The sequence below is a fragment of the Podarcis gaigeae genome (assembly GCF_964106915.1).
Source record: "Podarcis gaigeae genome assembly, chromosome: 12".
Lineage (NCBI taxonomy): Eukaryota > Metazoa > Chordata > Lepidosauria > Squamata > Lacertidae > Podarcis > Podarcis gaigeae.
In genome coordinates, this window is record NC_139688.1 from 24,404,905 (window position 1) to 24,422,895 (window position 17,991).

Consider the following 17,991-nt stretch of genomic DNA (forward strand, 5'->3'; position numbering starts at 1 on the left):
GTCCATGGTCCCAGTGTATGGTTTGAGGAAGCATGATGCAAATACCTCCTGCAGCTAAGCACGTGTAGGTCTGGTCAGTGCTTGGACGGGGGATTATGGAAACCCCATAAACACGGAACTGAGTTCTATGACTGAAGAAAGTTGGAATATAAACTATTAACTAATAGGACTAATAAGAGAATTAGTGATTGCCTACACATTTAAGAATGAAGGGTTCAAAAGGACTAAGAAATCAGCCACAACAGAGTAAGAAGAGAGCAACACTGAGGAAAACAAATACCACAGTTACATGGTGCCAAGAGAGAAAAAGATAAATACTGACAAGAAAGATTACACATACCATGCTAAGCATACGGTCCGCTTTTGTTTGCTTGCTTGTCTTTGCTCTGCCCCCTGATTTTTTGGGGACATTGGTGGTGCAAAAGGGCTTAGTCCCCATGAGTTGGTGCCCCTGCTCTCATATCTTACAAGAAAGATTCCTGAATTTATTCTAAAGGTTTGTGAGATGTACATATGAAGCAAACAAGTACATAAGAATACCATGGGCATTTTTTTTTTACTAACCTACAGAAGGAATCTAAGAATGGTTTTGAAAAACCTTCTACTTTGAAACAGGCACATAATTTCAGGTGCACAATTACCCAAGAAGTACGTGTGTTACCTCAGTAATGTCTATGGATGTACCAAAATTGACTTCCACAGGGAGGCAGTGCCTAAACCTGACACTGTATGTGGAGTTATAGTGAATAATCCCCTTTTTATAAAATGACGAGTTTTCAAGTTTTGGAGTATTATAGTTAGTGATGACTTTTAATATTATCATTCCATTCACTTACCTAAACTTGACCTTGTATTGGACCGTTCTATTATCGCGTGCTTGCTGGGATTGTTTAATACTGAGCGTTTGGCAAGCGAGATGTCTGCTGTGACCCGTGTGATTGATATACTGAACAAAACAAGAAAAAAGAGTAGTGTTGTAATTCACCGTAGAGAAATCTAGGATACTTTTAGCACACCAAGTTTGGGCCTCTCCTTTTGGTTTCTTGTTACCCCTTCTGAGCCAAAAGGGGTTCTTCGTGTGTGTGTGTGTTTTGACTGTCAACTGCCTAGGCAAGGAACTTAAAAACAAAACAAAAAAACAAAGCAAGCATCAAATACAATTTAGATGCTGTAACAGCAGAAACAGTAACAGTGGTACAAACTCTGTACAGGAAATTTGCCTTAAAAATTGTGTTTAAAACAGTTATACAATATAGCTTTATCAAATAAGTTGCCTTTCACAATGGGAATTATATTTCCTAGAAAAACACATGCAGCCAGAATGAACAACTAACTATAAAACAAGGGATCTGCCATTACCCTAGAGAAGATGTGGGAAGCCTTTGGCCCTCCAGAAGTTCCTGAACTACAACTTCCATCAGCACCAGCAAGCATGGCCAATGTCCAGGGATCAGGAGGGTAGGAGAGCCAAAAAGTCCCCACACTTGGAAGAGGGCGAGTTAAAGCAGTGGTTGGGAAACTGCCAGAAATGTACAGAAGATAGTTTAACAGAGACTTGAGACTCGTGAAACTATTTCCTGCACAGTTTACCACTTGAAAATGGAATCCAGGTCATAGCAAATAGCGATCATCATCTTTAGATGGCTTTTTTCACTAAGCAACACATGCTTAAAACTAGCTGACTAGAAACAAAATACTTGCTAACAAGACTATATTACAATTAAAAAAAAACCCCAGGGGTTGCATACATTTATGTTGCTGACAGAGTAACATCTGATCCATCAGTATAACAGTGACTGAGGTGATAATTTGCAATTCCCACTGCCCTCTGTCCATTCCTGTACCCCTAATCTGCTTTTATTTATGTTTATATATTTAGTTATGTATTCAAGTACCACTTTGCTTTTCTTGTTTTTGAATTGTTGGTTGCTAAAAACAGCTGATATACACTAAGACGTCAATCCTACTCAGAACTCCTAGGTAAGTAGGAATAGGACTGCAGCCATAATCTGCTGCCTTCAATGTTTTTGAAAAAAGGTAAAGTGCAACATTAATTTCAAAACTAATCAAATAATATCAGTTTCTGAAGATTTGTAATTCATGTCAAATAACAAACAGAATTCTACACAGGATAAAAATATTACACATGAGGTTCATTGGTGACAATATTTTGCTATATTGCTTGGATAAAACTTAGAAAATATGCTTGTAACATTTGCAGACAACAGGAAAGGAGACCAACTTGTTCACACTTGAGAAGCAAGTTGGATATAGCATAAGGGGACGGATGAAAACAAAACAAAATCCATCCATGCATATTCAAGCCCTTAAGGCTTACATGGATGAAATTCAAGGAGAGGTCTTTCAGCTGTGATCTCTGGTAGCTTATTTCAAGAAGGATGTCAACAAACATGAGAAAACCCAAATAAGAGTAAAAGCAATTACAAGAAAAATAAATGTGAATTCCATTCAGATTTAGAAATATGGTTTAGAAGTGGGGATGGGATTCAGTCTTAACTAATGCAACTTAGTCTAGATTCTTAAATACTTACCGCCCTTCGAATCTATGTTTTAAAAAATCAAATAATGCTTTTTGCATCATGTCTGTCACCTGAAAGTAAAGAAGAAACAAACCAATTTAATGTGAGATTAGTGAATTAATATTTTTACTCTTAAATGAACAAAATGTTGCCAACAACAGGCGTCGGGGAATCTAATAAAATTTCACACACTTCGGCAGCATCAAGGTAGGCAATACCTTTTAAAATCATTGAACTAGTTCTCATCCTCTCATATTTACACACAGGGGGGGGAAAAAGATAACTAATTAAATTAAATTTCTTACCTCATATCCCTTTAAGGAAGGCCCCACTAAGACTACTGGTCGCATAGAAGGCACTACATCATACGGAGGGATGTGTTCTGTCTGATAAAGAGAAAAAGCACTAAACTTCTAATTCCTACATAGAGGTTAATTCTAATATATTATTATTATTTTTATCTAGCTGACGTTCCAGTGGTGTCACTGAGGGAAATCTGAGGTGCATTTCCCCCCCCAGGGCTCTCCCAGCAACAACTTCAATACTATCAAAAGATTATTCATATTTGGGAGAATGTTTTAAAAATGCTTCCATCCAACCTTATTTGCATAGCCAGTTTAAATTAGATTCACTCCATGTAACTGAAAGATAACCATCACTCTGAAAGCGTGGCAAATGGACTATATCTATAGAACTCTATTGCCATCAACTTCTGGTAACTGAAGACTACTGTATAGTCAAAGCTATTAGACAATTTAATAATAGAATTGAGGCTGTAGAGACAAGAGGCAAACAAAAGGTAAGAATCACCAGTCTTCACCCCTCAAAATAAGTATGGTTCATTAAACCATGATGATACTAATTTGAAATCTTTTTGACTGGACTTTTAATCTTACACTTTTATTTTCAAATCAACTGGCATATGAATTCACGAATACAATTATCTTAGCAACTGCTGAATGCTATATTAGCAGAATTCTAAACAGCAATCCTCTCTAAAAGACTCCTGCTAATGGTAATGAATGTTTTGTAAATTACTTGCTTGATTTATCATGCAAAAGTTATGAATGGATAATTGACCATTCAATGTGTAAAATGTGTCATACAAGTATATGCAAATATGGTCAAAAGAGTTTTTTTTATATATAAAATACATTACCAAAACCACCAAAAGTGGCTTATTTAAAACATTGTTTCAGTTTTGCTTGTTTGCAGTGGGCAAAATGTTTCAAATTCAAAACCACCAACCTGGAAAAAGCTTAAAAGTAGGTATGCCAGATCTATTTTTCAAGGGCCTACATAGTATAAATACATCAGTCAACATCACAGAATGTTGTCATTGTTCATTATTTCAGTATTCAACATGTCCCAAGTGTAGTAATAATAATAAAAGCAATAAGGTAGAATACAAACATAAGAAAACAAAGACAAACATTAATACAGCAACAGCACAAAATGCCACACAAGCAGCAGTCTAAAACATGGAACACAGTTGTGTCAGTGTTTGTTTCTGTTTACATGTAAATTTGACACATAATTGTTAAAGTAAGAAGAATGAATAACAGTGCCCAAGGCATCAAAAGCATGTGAATTTAATTTTTGCATGCCAGATCCACTAATTGCTTAGAAGTGAAGCCTGTTGACTCTGCTGTGTAATTATGAATATATACTTTTGGAATTATTCTTGCTATAAAGATAAATAACCTGGTGCATGCATTACTGTATCAGCCCTCATGAATAATGTTACAACCCTATTATATTTGCCAAATCAACATCCCACTATATTGTATCTCTATGTTTTATGGTGGCTATCCAAAAACCAGCCTCACTCTAATAACCCTTGAAAATTAGGGTAGGTACAGATATTACCTTATTTGATGGAATACTGGTACTTATTAAAATCAGCTGTATGCTAGCCTTTAGCTTCCCCCAGCTCTAATTAAACATGCTGTCAGTGGCAATATGTTATGGGACTGAAATGTGCAACAAGAGACTTTCACCTCCATGTTACTGTTTCAAATTTATTCCAGATAGCTAGGGAGGGATATTTTTTTCATCTGATGGCTGTGCTTTGACTGTTACAGTGAGTTAATTAGAGTGTCTATCCAGATTGTGGTGAGCAAATGTCAACACACGACATGAATTTCTCCTGCACATGGCAATTTTGTTGAGATTTTGAGAAATCTGCTTTTTAAAAGTGAAAGGACTAAAAAAGAATTATTAGGTGTGGCTCTTGGAAATAGCCTTTCATTACTAAGGAAGATTTAGGCCCAGTAAAAAGAAGGAAGTGAATGATATTTAACAGAAAATACACATGGGATCACAGAGGTGATGAATTAAAAAATATATTTATTTATGGGATTTATATCTTGCCTTTCTGGGGAGAAAAAGTAAAACACCCAATGTGCCCAACGTTTTTATATACTAGTACTCCGTAAAGCAGTGGACAAAGTAACTTTCATATCAACTGACATATGTAGATAAACAAGGCAAGCAAGGGAATTTTTTAATTCAAGAAGAACTGAACAGTTCTGAAGGCGACTGGACTGTTGTGAAGATAGTGAATTTGTTGTTTCATTGAGCATGCCATAGACCACACTAGCAAAACATTGGTCTCTAGAAGAACATGTATATCATGTATATATAACGCTAGGTGTGAATCTAATTTTTTAAAAAATAATTGAGATTGCTTTAGTAAAAATAAACAAATAAATAAATATTAATAGCTAGCTTTGCTCATAATTGGCTGCTAAATAACAAATTCTAGTCAGGTCTTTGGGAGCATCTTGTAGTTCCCAGACAAGGGATGAAAAGAGTATGACAATACACCACATTTGTCAGCCTCCCTAGTGAGTACCTTCTGACTATGAAGGGAGTCCCCAGTCCTGTTATCTAACAGGCAAGATGCTATAGTCTGACTGCTGGAGGAGAAGGCAAGAACAATGGGAAAGAATTTATATATGACAATAGGAAAAACTCACAGTAGACCGCCAAAACAAGCCTGCAGTTTTCCACTGGTCTTGCTCATCTGCAGATTTTGCACCTAGTGGATTAGAAGTTTAAATACTGACTAAATTAAAAATTGCAAGTTCTTTTTAAAGAACAAGATGAGTATCTGTTTAGATTTAACAAAAATGAATTATAGTTATAAGACTGAATTACAAGTAAAAAATCTGGAAAAATGACAAAGAATAAGCATGCACTAGATCGGTGCATTATCTGGTCTTGTCAATTTTTGTTTACTTCTGTGGATGTTTAAAGAAATTCCCCTGGCAGCCTATTATTCCATCAAAAAGGAAAAGTACCATAAGCAACATTTGACTAAGTCACTCACAGGGCCTGGTCTGCCTGTTTCTACTGTACTGGAACAGCTAGCAGTCTGATAAGTTTCTTCCTTTGTACTGAAATGATTGCACTACATAAACTGTAGGTGATGCTAATGATGCCAGTGGCAGAATAAATACAACTCGTGTCAAGTAAACTTACCGATTTCTGCTTCTGCTTAGCTACAGCAGCATGGAAAAGAAACAAAGAATAACAAAAGCATGCATGTTATTGGCTTGTCAAAGGACGCAGACAGTCAACAGGACTCAAAATGTGACGCAGTGCAGGTGAGCAGGTGTACAGATGGCAGCTTGGAAGTAGGCGTTACCTTCTTAAAGAAGGGCATTCTTTTCTCTTTGGAGTGGGGTGATGTGACACTGTTTACACTGGGTTTAGGGGAGCGATGGTTTGCTGGAATATCAATTTCTTCTGCATCTAAACCAGTGGCATCTATGTCTATAGCTATATATAGATAAACAATGTACAATTATCAGATGGCAGGGAGAGGAGAAAAGGGTTAAAAAAAAATAGTAAGCAACAGTATCCCAGGTCAGACCGTCAGAAATATCAAACAGGAAAAAAACAAAAGGGGAAATTTTAAAATGTACAATACTCAGGGATTAAATGTAGGCATACAGATACAATTATAAATTGTATTTAATTTTTGTTCAATTTTAAGTTTTTCCAGCTTTACCAATACAAATGTATCCTTCATTATACTGGAATATACACTTTCAAGAATGACTGAAGGTTTATACCAACTTTGAATCCATAACCAAGCTCTCAGAACTAGTGACCTAGGTTGGGCCCTAGGCAAATCCCAAATCCAAGTGGCATAGATTACTTAACCTACAAAAAAGAATGCATATCACACATACTTATCTTGTGGCCTGTAGTATCCTGCCCCCCAAGTGATTAAAACCTACTGATGGGTCATGGAATTCAAATGAGTGGGTCATATTGCCAGTGGTAGTTAAGAGCAATTAACCACAGGGGGTCTGACTTCTTGTTGGAATTGGAACCTGTTGGTTCCTTTCATGAAAAGTTGTGAATCTCTATAATGATTTGACACATCAACATTCACCTCTTGTGAAAACTTTTAATGTATCACATACAGAAAATTTTAAATGCTATAAAAAATAAGTGTTTGATTATGTGAAACAGGCAGAAAACTAAACCTGTTTTATATAGCTAAAGTTTTAAAAGTCTTTTAAATGAAAGTTATCTATAGTCATCTAGGAAATGCTATAGCTATTGAGGGCTCCAGCTGAATTGGCACCAACTGCTTTGTTTAAGTAAAAACTGAACAATAAACTGAGGACACATTCCTGTTATATAAAGCCTTACATCTTAAGGCAATAGGAAGAAGGGGAGGAGGAGGGAAAGACTATTATAGGACACTATGGAACACACAAACATCTTATTGAAAGGGCTTTCTAACAATTATATTGATTGGAAAAATTAACAAAGATAAGATGACCAATTACCATTAATGAGATGCAAATTCAATTGGAAAATGTTCAAGTATTAGGTCTATCAGACTACCAATATAGGTCCATTTTAACAAGTTCCCAGATTAAAAATGAAGCCACAAGATAATTAATGGTATATGAAAAAAAATAATAGTGGAAGGAAAAATAATAGCAAAAGTGTTAATACCATCTTTGTATAAATCTATCATGGAGGTTCAATTTTGTTTCTGCAGAATTTCAGAAGGTGGTGAGAACTGAATTGGGATTTAGAAACTAAAGAAGATGCACGGAACAGGCTGTGGACAAAAGTGCCATACAAATCCATACTGGCAACAACCAGAGAAAGAACCCCTAAAATTGTGCATGGCTGGTACTTAACCCATAGCCATCTAGCATATATAAAATTGAACAGTTCTCCCACGTGTTGGAGAAGATGTCCCACTATAGGCACATATCAGCACATGTAGTGGGAGTGTGCAAAAACAGAAAAGTTTGGGGAAAATAATGTACAGAAATATATTTGATTACAAGGCAGAGAGTCCCCATGAACCTAAGACTGGCTCTACTTTTATAGTCACGATATGTTGCAAATTTGAAACAAAGAACTCATAACACATCTATTAACTACTGCAAGAAAAACTACTGCCAGGACATAGAAATCATTACAATTATTAACTACGCACCAGTCTGACAAACAGCATTATTGGAAAAACTGACGCACCCACAAAAATAAAAATAGCAAGAAGCCAAAAGAAACATGACAATTTTTACACAATCTGGTGTGTCTTTATTGATCACACAAATAATGAGGCATATGGTAGAATAGTACCCATAGTTTGCAGCAGTCTTGCACTCATGAAGTGCATATTTTAATTACCCTCTTCTCCCCTCCCTTCCTCCTTCCTATAAATTCTAATTGTTATTGATACAAAATACCTTTTATTTATGGTCACCAATCCAAGCAATACACATTATATATCATTTTATATCTGCAATAATTATAATAATTTTTGTACATATACTTCAAAACAACTTTGTTAATATATTCAGAAATATTAAAAGAAGGGTCTTTATGATAACAGGGAGCCGGGTTGTATGATGAACATGAAAGCAGTACAAACATCTCCCTGTCTTAACTCCAAAAGGAACATATATGTGTAGCAAAAATATGCAACAAATATGCAATATATTTTAAGTTCTCTGCTTAAACTTCTTTGATGCTTCTCATTGTGGATTGCCTAATGCATCGCTGGTGTTTCATTACTACTACTACTACTACTACTACTACTGTTACTATTAGTAACATTGGCAACAGAACTCAGCAATTGCTTAGCGATTATTTAAGTGATGATTTGATACCAGGATTGTACATTAAAGGGAAGTGAAAGGCTGTAAACATGTTTCTAGTTTACATGCTCAATCAATTTTGTAAAAAGAAAATCTGGATATATAGTTATTATCAATTTAAAAAGTCATGCAATTTAAAAAGTATTCCTCTAAGAGATTTTATAGATCTCAACGGAAATGTTTAATCTTTCTTCCTCTATTATGTATTAATTACATGTTTATCACTCTTCATACAAAGATCACAGGGTGGTTCACAAAATAAAAATACAAAATGAGAACATAAATCACATGCTGAAACAAAAAAACACCCAAACCAATAACCCCAAAAAAGTTTAACCTGGGTGGGAAATGGCGGCAGCAGCTGAACTTAAACTATGCCAAAGGACGTAGATGGGCCCTTCCCTTTTTGGAGTTAGGGAAACTTCCTAACAAGGAGATGTCAAGACTTAAGAAGAATGACCAACTAGTGTGGTTTGCGGGGCCTGGCCGTGATGAGCGATTATGGTGAAGGCACTCAGTAGATGCTTGGAGACAGCCTGCATTTTCCTGGAAGTGTTGATACTGTGACTGAAACAACACACCCAGTCACTTTGGAATGTCGCCAACAAAGGTGCCCACCCCTCCGAGAGGCCATTGCTGGAGGAACTGGATCCATATACTCTCTTGCCAAGCCAAAGCTATAGCCTGGCAGTTTCCAGGCCCACCCAGCCAGTGACTGCTGGAGGTCCCCTTCCTCTTGGCCCTGGGCTCTGCAGCGCTCCTCCTGCACCAAGCTCACTGCTCATATGGCGAAGAGATTATCATTCAAGATAACCAAGGAAGGCTTAAGAAGCAAGGTATCAAAAGCAATCTATTTAATATTTCAAAACATGTTTTATCACATAAACAGTCTAGAGGCTAACAAAATGTGATGCTGCCAATCCTCTTTCCATGATCTTAGAGATGATCTAAAAATATTTGTTTAATAATCTAAGAAGAGTCCTGCTGGATCAGACTAGCAGCCTCAATGGGAAGTTCACAAGTAGGACAATAACCCGGTCCTTGCTGTTGTTTCTGGTGACTGTTATTCAGAGGCATGCTGCCTCTTACCTTAGAGATAACATACAGCTATCCTTCAAGCAGCCACTGATAGCCTTATCCATGAATTTCTCTAATTCCCCTTTGAATGGCTCTAAGTTGGTGGCCATCACCACATCTTTTGGTAGCAAATTCCACTGTTTAACTGTGTTGGAATATAATGCTCTATGTAAGAACTTTCACCCCCTTCCCCCCAAAGGCCACCATGACTGCTGCTGGCATGGTTCCAGTAAACCATGTAAAGCCACAGCCTCAGCTATAGGCCTCTACCCATTTTACTTGCCTGGCAAAACTGCTGGTAGATGTACAGCATATTCCACATAATAATTGGACTAAGAGACTATCACCTTCAACAAAGATCCACAACTTACATTATCACTCTAACATAAATACATGAACTAGCCAGAGTGATGCTCTTTAAGTTCTGTTCTACTCTTCATTACCAGTTTTTACATGAATGAGTCTTGCTAAAATCATCTGTACCCTGAACCTGTTAATTAAAAAATTAAAAAGGGTTGATTTCTCACTTCTATTGAAAAGTGTAATGTGCAGGAAGACAATAGTTATATTAATTATTATTTATAAGTGTGAAAAAAGCAATGGCCCACTTACCAGATGATGGAGGTGTAGACTTTCTGGAACTAGGTACTACGTCACCCAAACTGGATGATGAATTTCCTCCTGATTTACTAGAGTAAAGTAAATAAACATTCACTTTTCTAATATAATGCTCACAAGGTATAAATGTGATGATGTTCAGTGAAAACTGTAAGATTAGTGGAATTGTTAGGAATTTCCACAGAAACCAAATCTTGGTCCTGAAGGCCAAATGACATGATGCCTTTAATCTGTCTCTACAAAACAGAGATGATGATGATGATGATTTATACCCCACCCATCTGGCTGGGTTTCCCCAGCCACTCTGGGCAGCCTACCAACAGATATTAATAATGATAATAATAAAAAGCAATTAAACATTAAAAACTTCCCTAAAACGACTACTTCAATATTAAAAGGCCTGATATACCCTGGTAAGGGTCCACAGAAACAATATTTTTGGACTGCATAGAGTTTGAAGATCATATTAAAATATTGCTGGTGGCTCTGGGTTGTCATGGCAAAAAACTGACAGATTAAATAAATAAATAAAACCCACAAAAAACATATGGGTGTTGATGGTAGCTTCAATTAAAAAACCACACATCTGTAGTCAACAATCAATCATCAAGGAATGAATATATCTATATCTATCTATCTATCTATCTATCTAGTCGACAATTTATAGGAGGAAAAGACTACAGATTTAAAAGTTCTCTTTTCACCACTTCTGGCTATTATTGTGAAATGACAACAATAAAAATACCATCTTTCACAAATATAACTAAAGTGGAAATTTTATTCTCTCTTTGAAAGATATAAAATAGCAATTAGCAGCTTATGACAATATTGAGGAAGAGAACCATGTTCAGGGAGTCTTAGTTCTACACATGTGGAAACAAATTCAAATCAAAAGAGCCAATTCAGACAATACTTGACTCCAAGGATTGTAGCTGCAGAGTGATGCAGAGAGGCCTTGGTTTTGTGCAGGGAGACTGAATTAGCCAGTTCCTGTATTTCTTTAATCTCCTTGCACAAAACCAAGGCCTCTCATCAATCCTTTATGAGAGTCAGAAGGAGCATGTAAACTGGAAGCATGTTCATAGCCTTTCCCTTCAAAGTACAATCCTGGCATTAAAGCTTCACTTAAAGAATGGCTCTGGTAAATAAGAGTAGAGAACGAGAATAACAGGATTTTTACACACACCCCACCACCACCACCACCAAGGAAGAAAAATATATCCAGGCCTTTTAATTTTAACAACTTCCCATAGATTAAATCACGGTCTCTGTGTAATTGTTATTGATTACCTGGAGTAAAATTTCCCTTGTTTAGCCTTTTGTTCATGCTGCAGCCTCATATTTTCTAATTTGACTGGACTTGGTATGAATCCTATTTCACAGCCTTCTTTTACCAATCGTCCTATCCACCAGTCGTTGTTAAATTTCTAGAGAAAAGAATAGATTAATGAATTTAAATGTCAGAAGTTTTCCTTTTTGCTATTGCCAAAGAATTCTCCCCTCATCCTAACATATCACATTTACCATGCTGGTAAATGATCATGCTAGTAATTGCATATAATGTATCTACATAGTGTTTTTAAGCCTAGGAAGTAGATGTCTAAATAAAATATCAAGCATGTGTGAATGTAGATGGAGGGTCTGGGGGTTGTTAGATTTATCAGAATGTAGCCCTTAACCAAAATGAGTAAGAATGTGGATGAAAGGATACAGAACGGAAAGATGTATATCTGAAATAAAGAAGTAAAAGCTTGAAGCTAGAATTAGCAGGCTGTAATCCAAAGAGTCATGTTGTACCTTAAAATTCCCCTCATGCAGTAGAAGACAAAACAGTCAAGACTTGTTTATTCACCTACTCTCTCGGCCAACTAGTAATTGCTTTAATAAAAGGATTCTAAATCCGCTACACAGCAGGTGTGGAGTGAGAAGAGGGACAGACAACAGGATTAAGGAAGAAATGGGCAGGAACCCTAGTATCTGACTCATTCCTGATGCATCAGGAAATTTAGAAAAGTATTTCACCTGACAATGCTATTTCAAGCTAACACAGAATGACTTTTAGGTGTTGGAGAAACTATGGGCTCTATCCAACCAAAATTAAGTGCTTTTGAGTCTCGTTAACTTTGATGGGAGAAAATCACGCATGTGCAATGGGACTTGTGTACTTAAGTTTGGCTGCATTATAAGGATTGCACTACAAGTTTTGAACGATTAAGCATCATGTCACCATCCACAAAGCAATCCATGTTTACTTAGTCCTGAAATATTTGGTAAGATGACATGCATTAACTACACATGAGGTGGAGCACCCATGTGTTAGAAAGCACATTATACTGAATTTCCATAAAGCAAGAGTAAATAATTTAAAAGAGAAAATGGGTAGTCTCTTCTCTAATTCACAGAAACATGAGAAATGGAAAATAAGAGGACAATAAATCCAGCAATAGATATCTCGGAAGACCATCGCACAAGTGCTATAAACAAGCAAACTGTACCTTCTCAGCAGTAACTCGTTTTTATTTTTGAAAAGGTAACCAATTTATACGAGCTGCCATTCAGATTTTTCAAGCTGAAGTGTTGGCCCAGCTACATTTTGGGATCCCAGTATGAGACAATGTGTGCAGAATTAAGTAGACACATGACAGAATACTGGGTGTGGATTAGCACTATAAAATATGGGCTGCATTGCCATTTTTGTTCCCAACCTTCAAACCTGGTTTCCAATTTACTTAAGGACTCCTATAAATCCAGATGGCTCCAACCCATACAGAGCGAAATTAGATCTATTGGCATTGTCTTGAAATTATTGTATAATTCTAGTGAGCAATATATTTATCACAATATCAAAATTAGATTAAGGGCTATTGGGGGGGGACATTTGAGTCAGCTGTAAATAAAATCTGCTCCCCCAAGTTCTATGGTTTAAATACAACCAATAGCAGGATTACTTATATCTCAAAGTTAATAATTCCAGCCCAACATAGGGCATTTACCTTAGCCTGACAATGTTTCTCCCTGGGCTTTTGTTAAAGGCAGGTATTTAAATATCCCTTGAAATGATAGACATTGTGGATGTTATTTGAATATTTGAATGTGCTGGACACTGTAGAACATATTCTTTTCTACTGTCTAAATAAATACAACCAGTTACGTAAACGTGTGTTATCCCCCTTTTTGGGTAGTTTAACATCAGGGCACAATGAAAACATCAGATTCTTCCTGTCTGATATTAACCCAATTCTGTCAATAGTATCTCTTAAGAGTGGTGAATGGCAGTGGGAAGACACTCTATATCTTATATGGCTGCTTCTTTGTATATATTTTAATTCTTTTGTATATGGATACTTTAAAATGGTCTGTATCTGTAATACCTAATAAAGGTTTGGAGAAATAAAAAGAAAGGTTGGAAATAGTGCCACATTTTTTCAGGATCATTCTTTCCTTAATATGACTCCAATACTAGGATTTATTATTAATACAGTGTATCTTTTTTGTTTGCTTCATATGAATTACATAGAAATATATAGACTGGCTGGGTGGCATCTGTTTCTGGAGACAATGGAAGGGTGTGCCTTTGGGGGTGAAGTAATAGGGTTGTAGTGGGACGCAGGTGGCGCTGTGGGTTAAAGCCTCAGCGCCTAGGACTTGCCGATCGAAAGGTCAGCGGTTCGAATCCCTGCGGCGGGGTGCGCTCCCGCTGCTCGGTCCCAGCGCCTGCCAACCTAGCAGTTCGAAAGCACCTCCGGGTGCAAGTAGATAAATAGGGACCGCTTACCAGCGGGAAGGTAAACAGCGTTTCCGTGTGCGGCTCTGGCTCGCCAGATGCAGCTTTGTCACGCTGGCCACGTGACCCGGAAGTGTCTCCGGACAGCGCTGGCCCCTGGCCTCTTAAGTGAGATGGGCGCACAACCCCAGAGTCTGTCAAGACTGGCCCGTACGGGCAGGGGTACCTTTACCTTTACCTTAATAGGGTTGTATAATTAATTAATGTATAATTAATGGACTGAAATTAGTAATGTCCATTATTTTCAATGCATCATATCTGAGTAGGATTAACAAAGAATACTACATTTTTTGGTAATTGCTTCATTCTCACTTTATAATGCACAAAAAGCAATAACAACAGTAAAGAGGAGGAAAAAATCAAAGAAATGAAAAGAAAAGAGAGGAAAATATATGAAGAGAGGGGAAGGAGTGGCAGTATTTCAACAACAGCATTATAACTGCAGACAATTGCCCTTCAGAAGGGATACAACCATTTGTGATTTATTCATGGTTCAGAAAAGACTGGTGTGCATACAAGACACAATTTGCATTTAAAAAGGAAGGAAGAAGTTACTCCTTATTTGCTATCAGACTAGGTTAAGGAAAAATGCCAATTTGTTATACTTCTTGTTCATCATTACACAGCCAAATACAAATACCGTACTCTTTCCAAATACTCTTTCTTTTGCTAACATTTTTATTTTCTTCAAACCACAAAAGACTCTTTAATAGAATATTACATATCTGCTTTAAATGGCTATTACTTTCCTGAGTAAAAATCTGGCTAGTCTAAAAGAGTATCCAGATCTACAAGTTAGCCATTTCAATCACTTTATGCAGACATTATCTCTTATTTGCTGCTATCGCGGTAAACTGCATGGACGCCAAAGGTATATTGACTTAGAAGTCTACAGAAACATTTATGTAGCACTTTAGCTTACTGTCTGAAAAAGAAAAAAACGAGACAAAAGCAATTCACTGAATCTTCTGATTACTAAGGGCAAAGGCATTGCAGCATTTAAACTGACCCAGTTTGTACAAACCATGGCTTAGTGCGAATGAGCAAATGTGTGGTTTTCTGGAGAGAATATCATATCATATCATGTCTACTCTGCTCCTCCTCTCTTCCTGCTGCTACTATGCAGTTGGTTAGCATTATGTCCAAAACCTAGGCTTATGTTTTATCTCCAGACAAACAATGAACTGTAGCAAAAAACAAAACAAAACCCTTGGCTACAGTTCATGGTTTGTCTGGAGTGAAACAAACCACCAATCCAGGTTTGGACATAATGCTATGCCAAACCATGGCTTAGCTCATAGCTGTATGGCAGCAGCAGGAACAGAGATGAGGCAAAGTGGCTGCAATCTGGGAACCCAAATGTTTGTTCGTGATGTATAAACATTACTTTTAAATGAAAATGAGAAAGGAAGAGTGGCACACAGTCTCTATCATATGTAAAATCTTGCTGGATTCCATCCAGCGTAAATAAAGCAGCATACTTTATATTACTGCAATCACAGCTATAACTGAAATATAAGCTGTCTTACTTCTTTAACATGAAGAAAATCTTTCGCTTCAAATGAGATGGCCATGCCTGGGACTGGTACATCATCCTCGTGGGCTGCACTGTAGCTAACATTTGTCCGGACTGCAAATGCAACAGGTTTTGTCTGTAGAGCAAAATGAGAGAAAGAGAGTTGATATTTCCCCCGGCATTAAAATGTGCTTGTCTTCAATGAAAACACTGAAAAGTCTGGGGAGTATTTCATAAGAGGCAATCAAAGTGATGATATTATGCTGAGGATAGATGGCAGTTTTCCAAATAACTTAGAAGTGGGAGACCTGTAACAAATGTGATTATTCCAGAGGCACCTTCACAAGGTCAGGGAGAAGACTCATTGCCTGTTGACAAGTTTCCCAGACTTGCCCACTGACAACTCTCCCAGCAAGTATAGTTAACAGTTACCTAGACATTAGAAAGTAAAGCAGCTTTGGTATCTCATCTGTGGTACCAGACAAGTCTCTTTTGTAACCTAATTATGAAGCTTATAAAGAAGAACAAATGCAAGGAGTCTGTTTCCACCAAATTTGAAAGTCCGTTCATTTATATCCACCCTTGCCCATTAAGTGACAGCATCTTTATGTGGTGATTGCCTATTGAAAACATCATACATATTGTTGGGAGAAATGGCTTCTCTGCAACAGGATGGGGGGAATCAGTGGTGGGGCTCTAAAACAAAAGGTTGCAATGTGGAGTTGTTCAGGATTCCAACTACTTCCCATAGTTTTCTTCCCCTTACACCACCAGTCAGTGAGGATTCCAAGCTTACTGGGCATGCTCACTGGACTGTTTTCGGGGGGGGGGGGTTACACCTCAATTTGGGGTTGCCTTGTCATTTTTACTTTATTTTACTAAAGATGTTTTGCACTCCTGCAAACCTCAAAGTTACCCCAAGTCGCCTAGTGTGAATACATATGTATAAAGATACAATATATGAATTAGATGTGATTTCAATTCAGTGAACATTATAGTATAGTAAATGTGATTCTCCCCTCTATTTTGCAAACAAGCAGATTCTGCAGTGAAGTTAAGTTAGCAACTGACAACAGGTAATATCACATGCTTAGAAGATATAACTAATACGATTATAAAACTATTCATGTTTGTGGCCTTCATGGTAGAAATATATTATTTTACATTAGGAGTAGAGAACATTTTTTTCCTGTTAAGGACCACAGTCGCCTGAGGTAATCCATTGAGGGCTACATGCAAATGATGAGCAAAAGTAAAAAATGTGCAGGTTACCACCTTTTTGCCACTTCTTTAACAACCCTCTCTCTCCACAACAGTCTGCCAGGGGACAAAGGACTTTTGCCATAGGTCTAAACTGATATTTTACTAAAACTGGTATTTATTTTTTTAAAATGGAAAGAGGCTAGTGTGAGTACTTGAGTCCAAAGCCATTTAGGGCTTTATATGCTGGTACTAACACACTTAACATGTTATCTAAACTAGAACATTTGAACACAAGCATCACAGTTCAGTAGGGGACGCAGGTGGCGCTGTGGGTTAAAGCCTCAGCGCCTAGGACTTGCCGATCGAAAGGTCGGCGGTTCGAATCCCTGTGGCGGGGTGTGCTCCCGCTGCTCGGTCCCAGCGCCTGCCAACCTAGCAGTTCGAAAGCACCTCCGGGTGCAAGTAGATAAATAGGGACCGCTTACCAGCGGGAAGGTAAACGGCGTTTCCGTGTGCGGCTCTGGCTCGCCAGAGCAGCGATGTCACGCTGGCCACGTGACCCGGAAGTGTCTCCGGACAGCGCTGGCCCCTGGCCTCTTAAGTGAGATGGGCGCACAACCCCAGAGTCTGTCAAGACTGGCTCGTACGGGCAGGGGTACCTTTACCTTTACCTTTATCACAGTTCAGTGAGAACAGGTTCAGAAGCAAAAGTAGGCAGAGGAACAATAAATTTTATCTTTGTACAGTCGGCTAGTTCCAACACACACACACACCTCTCTCCATTATCCAGACAAGCAAGAGACACTATCAATGTTCGAGCACACATTCCAGACAGGCAAAAAACACTTGGGCTGCAAAGCAAAGCCAGTGAGGAGTGTTGCCAAGGGAGAGGGTGCATGGCTTGGGGACAGTTCTGAGGGTCAGTAAAAGAGGACTTCAGGACCACATCTGGCTCCTGGGCCTGAGGTTCCCACCCGTGATCTGAACATCAGAGAACTAAAACTTGATTCACAAGTTGGATGCAATTTTTGCAGCTTGTATAAAGTACATCCACAAAGTTTAGGCAGATTCATTCAGAAGAAATTCTGGCATGGTTTGAACTGAACAACC

General features: G+C 37.8%; 1 protein-coding gene across 10 annotated transcripts in view; it reads right to left on the minus strand.

The window, feature by feature from the left end:
- CACNB2 (calcium voltage-gated channel auxiliary subunit beta 2) overlaps positions 1-17,991 on the minus strand; it is a 130,041-nt gene that overhangs the window by 10,189 nt on the left and 101,861 nt on the right. For 6 of the 10 annotated variants that reach the window (XM_083704876.1, XM_083704882.1, XM_083704880.1 and 3 more), the window contains 7 exons: positions 15,692-15,814; positions 11,669-11,805; positions 10,373-10,449; positions 6,193-6,326; positions 2,846-2,926; positions 2,553-2,611; positions 837-946 (listed from right to left, as the gene is read on the minus strand). In XM_083704876.1, coding sequence (XP_083561002.1) covers positions 837-946; positions 2,553-2,611; positions 2,846-2,926; positions 6,193-6,326; positions 10,373-10,449; positions 11,669-11,805; positions 15,692-15,814 — 721 coding nt within the window. Of the gene's footprint in view, positions 1-836; positions 947-2,552; positions 2,612-2,845; positions 2,927-5,521; positions 5,584-6,026; positions 6,047-6,192; positions 6,327-10,372; positions 10,450-11,668; positions 11,806-15,691; positions 15,815-17,991 lie in introns of all 10 variants that reach the window. The other 4 variants (XM_083704879.1, XM_083704885.1, XM_083704884.1 and 1 more) reach the window with 2 other exon arrangements.